This window comes from Nannospalax galili, unplaced genomic scaffold (genome assembly GCF_000622305.1).
Source record: "Nannospalax galili isolate Female #2095 unplaced genomic scaffold, S.galili_v1.0 scaffold872, whole genome shotgun sequence".
NCBI classification, from domain to species: domain Eukaryota; kingdom Metazoa; phylum Chordata; class Mammalia; order Rodentia; family Spalacidae; genus Nannospalax; species Nannospalax galili.
The window spans coordinates 3,201,485-3,207,467 of NW_008332654.1; the positions used below are offsets into that span (position 1 = coordinate 3,201,485).

Below are 5,983 nucleotides of genomic sequence, written 5' to 3' on the forward strand. Positions count from 1 at the left end.
TAGGGGCTGGGCGTGGTGGTGCATACCTTTTTAATTCTAGCACACCAAAGGCAGGAGAATCTCTGAGATCGAGCCCAACCTGCTCTACATAGTGAGTTCCAAGTTAGTTGTGACTATAGGGAAACTCTGTCTCAAATATATATATTATGCTTCCGGTAGTTTTTGACATGGAATACAGTAATCTACGTGGTAATCGCACAGACATGGAGACAGATGTTCTGTGCTCAGAAGATTAGAAATTCTTAGAAATTCTTATATAATAAGAAATAGCTGGTCTGTGGTAAGCAGTTCCAAATTAACAGCACAGTTAAAGAAAGTATTATTAATGAGGCTCAAGTGTATAATTCAGTCACATTTTTATCTTTATCTTCTTTCTAAATTTATAATAAATTATTCACACACTTGTTATCTTAAATCTTTATTATAAAGACCACATTACATATATTATTAAAATATGTAGCAAGTTATTATTATGTTACTTTTAAGAAAAATATGGTGATTGTTTTTAAAATAATAGGAGTAAAAATAAGTTCTCATAGGAGCTTAATATCTGAAATGAGGTCATAAAACATGTTGTAAACAATGTGAAAGTATTTTCAGTGAATTTCTCCCTAACATTAAAAAAAAAAAGTGGTGATACTTGAAAGCTGCTTTTTTTTTTATTCTGAAGGTTCTACATATTTATTACTGAACCAATCAATTAACTCACACAAAGCAGATAAAAAAGCAAATCAGATTCCTAATATGATCAAATCACCAGGTTAAAAACTTTCAGTTGCATCTGGTAGGCCAAATGATGACCATGACTCAGCTTAAACAGTCAGCCATGTCATCTTGTGTGAATCCTCACAGACCCAGCTTGGTTCCCCTCCAGTGTCTTCTCGCAAAGTTGATTTTGTTACCAGTTTTCATCTGAGTCCACTGGGGAATAGGACGATTTTGCTTTTGTTTCTTGGACAGGAATTGCTTGATTCTGAAAGTCTTGTGAGAAGACATGGGGAGAGACTGAGACAAGCGTACAGGGGATGGCAGATCAAAGGAGAAAAGAAGGCTGCTTTTTAAAATGGAATTTTTGCAATTAAAATTTTTTTTTTAATTTTCATGCAATATAGTTTGATGGTCCTTAGATCCTCTCCCCTCTCCACACCTCTCCTACCACCCCTCTCACCCAACTGAATGCACTCTCTCTCTTTCTCTGTCTCTCTCACATATATATATGTGTATATACATATGTATATATATATACACATATATGTATATATGTGTATATATATATAATATATACATATGGCCTATAGAGTCCAATTTGTGTCCCCAAATGCCCGTCAGTGTGTGACCATCCACTGGGCCCACCAAAAGTCCCACCCCTGTAAGACACTGTCTTTCTCTCTCTCTCAGCAGCCATCAATTCCCAAAAGTTCATTAGGTTGGGTTGGGATTTCTTAACCCAATTCTTCATGTTTATACTGGGATGTTGTCTGATCTGAGCATGCATTGGACTTGTGTAACTGATCAGCTGTCTGAAAGACTCTGTTACAATTGACCAATGTGTAGAGAACAAGAGGCCACAGAGTGCTTATCCTTGAAGGCTGCTTTTATAACAAGTTCTATATAGGAATTTAAATGAATGCTTATTACTATAGAGTGAAAAGACCCATTGTATATAGGTGTTCCTTTTTATATGTTGTTTGTTTATTGAGTCTGGGTTTTGCTATGTAGCCTAGATGAGCCTCAAATTTATGGAGACCCTCTTGTCTCAGCATACCTAGTACTGAGATTACAGGGCAGGTAAAATTTATCTTAACTTCACAGATGAAGATGTGGTTAGTGTAAACGACCTGCTCAAGTCAAACAGCTACTAATTATGGAAGCAAAGAAGTCAGTTTTGACATTTTGTCTATTGATATAAGTTCAACAGCTAAAGCTGGTAAAAAATTTAAATCAGGGAAAATAATTGTTAAATCAGAGGCAAATTTTACATGCATAAAAAGGTAGGTCTTAAGGGAAGGGCTTTATATACTATCAAAATACATTATATGAAATTTTCATAAAGAATAAATAAATACATTTGAAAAAATATATAGCTCTTTTGGTATGCAGTTTCATGAGCCCAACCAATGACAGTGGTTCAGTCAAGATACAGAATAATATATGGCTTTGAAGTTGATCCTTTACAGTCAATTCCCCTGTCTGCCCCCAGATTCTGGGAAACACTGATCTGTTTTTGGTTTCTGTAATTTTGTGTCATCTGAAATATAAAATAGTGGATCATATACTGAATGACCATTCATGTCTGCCTTTTTTTACTTAGCATAACATTAAAATTTTTTATTAATTTTATTTTTATTTTATGTATATGCATGTTTTGCCTCCATAGATATAAGAACACCTGTGTGTACAATGCATGCAGAGGACAAAAGAGGGTATCAGATCTCCTGGAACTGGAGTTATGGATGGTTGTTAGCTGTTATGTGGGTACTGGGAATTGAACCCTGCAAAAGCAGCCACTGTATTTACTCCTGAGCCATCTCTCCAACTCCTTAGCATAATTTTAAAAAATTATTTTAATTTTAATTTTATGTGTATGCATGTATTGCTTGCATATATGTAAGTGCACCCATGCCATTCACTTCCTGCAAAGGACAGAGAAGAGGGCATCAGATCTCCTGGAACAGGAGTTATGGATGGTTGTTAGCTGCCATGTGGGTGCTGGAATTTGAACCTGGGTCTTCTGCAAGAATAGTCAGTGCTCTTAACTGTTGAGTCATCTCTCTAGCCCCTTAGAAAAAATTTCTGATACTCATCTTTATTGCTCAATAATACATCAGTAGCTCATTCCTTTCCGTTGTTTAGTAGTATTCTACTGTGTGGTTGTACCACAATTTATTTCTTCATTTTCCATCGATGAACATTTGGGTGGCTTATTTCTAGTTTTGAGCACATTTCCACATCAATTGACAGATGTTTTAATTTTTTCTTGAAAAATAGAAATTGTTGAGTTATATACCATGAATGTGTTTAATTCTATAAAAGATGTCAAAGTATTTTGCAATGTGCATGTATTATTTTGAATTCCTGTCAAAAGCATCATATGAAAGTTTCAGTTACATCAAATCCTCACCAATAGTTGGCATTGCCAGTCTCTTTCATTTCACACCTTCTAATGCATATGTAATTAAATCTCACTGCAGTTTTAATTGCCATTTCTTAAAGACTAATGATGAACAACTTTTCACATGCTTATTGCCAATTTTTAAGTCTGTTTTGGTAGTATCCAATGTCAATCTTTTTGTCCAGTTTTCAACTTAATTTTGTGTCTTATTGATTTTTAAGGCATTTTTACAGAACCTGTATATGAACAATTTATTGAGTATGCTTAAAAATTTCAGATTGCTTTGCATTATTTTAGTAGTGCTTTTAGAAGACCAAAAGCATTTAATTTCAATAAGGCCAATTTGCTCATGGTTTTTCTTTCAAGATATTTCAGACTCCTATTTAAGAAATCTCTACATAACACAAATTCATAAAGTCTTTTTTCCATTGTTTTCTTCAGAGATTAAAAGGTAGTTTTAAAAAACTTGCCACCAGGTATAGTCCTAGCACTTAGGAGGTAGAGGCAGATCTCTGTGAGTTCAAGGCCAGCCTGGTCTACATAGTGAGTTCTAGGACAGCTGGGGCTACAGGGATATCCTGTTTCAAAAACAAACAAACAAATAAAAAACTCCTCTGTGTATATTCATTGTGAAAGATACTGTGTTTGCTACCAGGTATAGTGGTACACACCTTTAGTCCTAGCGCTTGGGAGGCAGAGGCAGGCAGATCTCTGTGAGTTCAAGATCAGCCTGGTCTACATAGTGAGTTCTAGGACAGCTGGGGCTACAGGGAGACCCTGTCTCAAAAAGACCAAAAATAAAAATAAAAAATAAATAAATAAAAAAGTCTACATATAAGAGCATAATGTTTTTTGAATGCATTCCCTCTCACAACCCCCTGCCCTTTCTTGTTCTCCTCTTCCCCCCTCCACCCCATTAGTCCTTTTTGTTCCCCTAAAGACTTTGACTTCTGCCTTCATGTCACACATACATACATACATACATACATACGAGATGTTACGTATCTATATAAAATAAAGGAAACGCATATAAGAGAAAACGTGATAGTAATCTTTCTGCAGTGGCTTAATTTATTCACAGGATCATCTTTAGTTGTGTCCATTTTTCTGCAAATAATACAACTTAGTTCTTCCTTATGCTGAAAAGAATCTCAATGTGCAATGGAATAAAACCACATTTTCTTTATCCATAGGTTGGTTCTATAGTTTGGCTATTGTGGGTAGTGCTACAATAAACATTGGTGTGCAAGTATTTCTATGATATGTTAGCTTAGTACTTTGAATAAATACCCAGCAGTGGTATAGATGGGACATATAATAGAATTATTTATTTTTAGTTTCTTTGAGCAATTTTCATGCTGATTTTTGTAGTGACAGGACTAGTTTACATTCCCACTAGACCTGTGTAAGAGTTCCCTTTCCCCCACATCCTCTTCTGTATTTGTTATTTATTTTCTTGATGGAAGCCATTCTGATTAGGGTGAGATGGAATCTCAATATAGTTTTAGTTTTAGTTATAGTTTTGTTCTGAGGCTCGTGAGGCTAAACAACTTTTTATACACTTGTTGGCCAGCTATTTATGTTTCATTTTTTGAGAATTTTCTGATCATTTTATGGACCCATTTTTTTATTTTTTAAAAATATTTTATTTATTACTTTTATTTTTTATTGTCTATGCATGTATTGCCTGCATGTAGGTAAGTGCACCCGTGTCATGCAATGCCTGCAGAGGACAGAAGAGGCTGTCGGATCCCCTGGGATTGGAGTTATGGACAGTTAGCTGCCATGTGGGTGCTGGGATACGACCCCGGGTCTTCTGCAAGAACAGCCAGTGTTCTTAACCACTGAGCCATGTCTCCAGCCCAGGACTCATTTTTTCCATTGGGTGGTTTGATTCCTTGTTGTTTGGGTTTCTGAGTTCTTTGTGTATTTCCGGTATTACTCTTCTATGAGGTGTATAGCTGGCAGAAATTTTCTGCGTTCTGTAGGCTGCCTCATTTTATTATTTCTTTAAGTATGCAGAATTTTTTTTTTAATTTTACAGGCTTCCATTTGTCAATTGTTGGCAATATTTTTTGAACAACTTAGAATCTATTCAGGAAGTCCTTGGCTATCCCTGTCTTGAAGGGTTTTCCCTACTTTTTCCTCTAACAATCTCGCAGTTTCATATCTTACGTTAAAGTCTTTGCTTCACTTGAAGTCTGTTTAAAAATAGTTTTTCCCCCTTCTTTGCTAGGTTTTTGTCTGATTTGAGCCTGCATGGGTCACTCTAACCTTAGCTGAGAAACTATTGGCAACCAGTGACTACTGGGAGAGGGAGAGTTGGTTTTCTTTAAGAGAGTGACTCTAGTTGGCTGATCAGGCTCCAGTGGATGGACTCTCACTGAGGGACGTTTGAAGATGCAAAGTTGACTTGATAGGCCCTAACAAAGATGACGGAATGCGTGAAATACGGTGGGGTGCAGAAAGGGGAGGAGGTCTAAGTAATCAAGATATATTGTATGAAATTCACAAAAAATTTTTAAAAAGTTTATGCTTTTGTATTTAAGTTCACAATTCCTTTTAAAATATTTTTTGCATAACATATTAGCATTTGTGAAAAGATTTTTTTCCTTATTCAATTAATTTTGGTACTGTTGAAAGTCAGTTGTACATTCATTGAAAAGCAAATTTCCATCTAAATTTAAGTCTAATTCTACAATCTGTATTATCTAATAAACATATTTTATATTGTTTAAAAGTACCACATTTTTTAAAGTTTCAAAAATTTTTGTAGTTTTATTTATTGGGAAATCTTGGCATTCTAATATTTTTAGTTTTGAAAATAATTTTTTTATTCCATATATTTTACCTGTACATATACCAGCTATA

The 5,983-nt window shown here is 35.0% G+C and overlaps 1 protein-coding gene across 1 annotated transcript; it reads right to left on the minus strand.

The window, feature by feature from the left end:
• Positions 1 to 846: 846 nt before the first annotated feature.
• Positions 847 to 996, minus strand: LOC103729549 (60S ribosomal protein L39-like). Its single transcript, XM_008827637.1, has one exon. It carries the CDS (start codon positions 994 to 996, stop codon positions 847 to 849), a length of 150 nt encoding a protein of 49 aa, XP_008825859.1.
• Between the last annotated feature and the right edge of the window lie 4,987 nt (positions 997 to 5,983).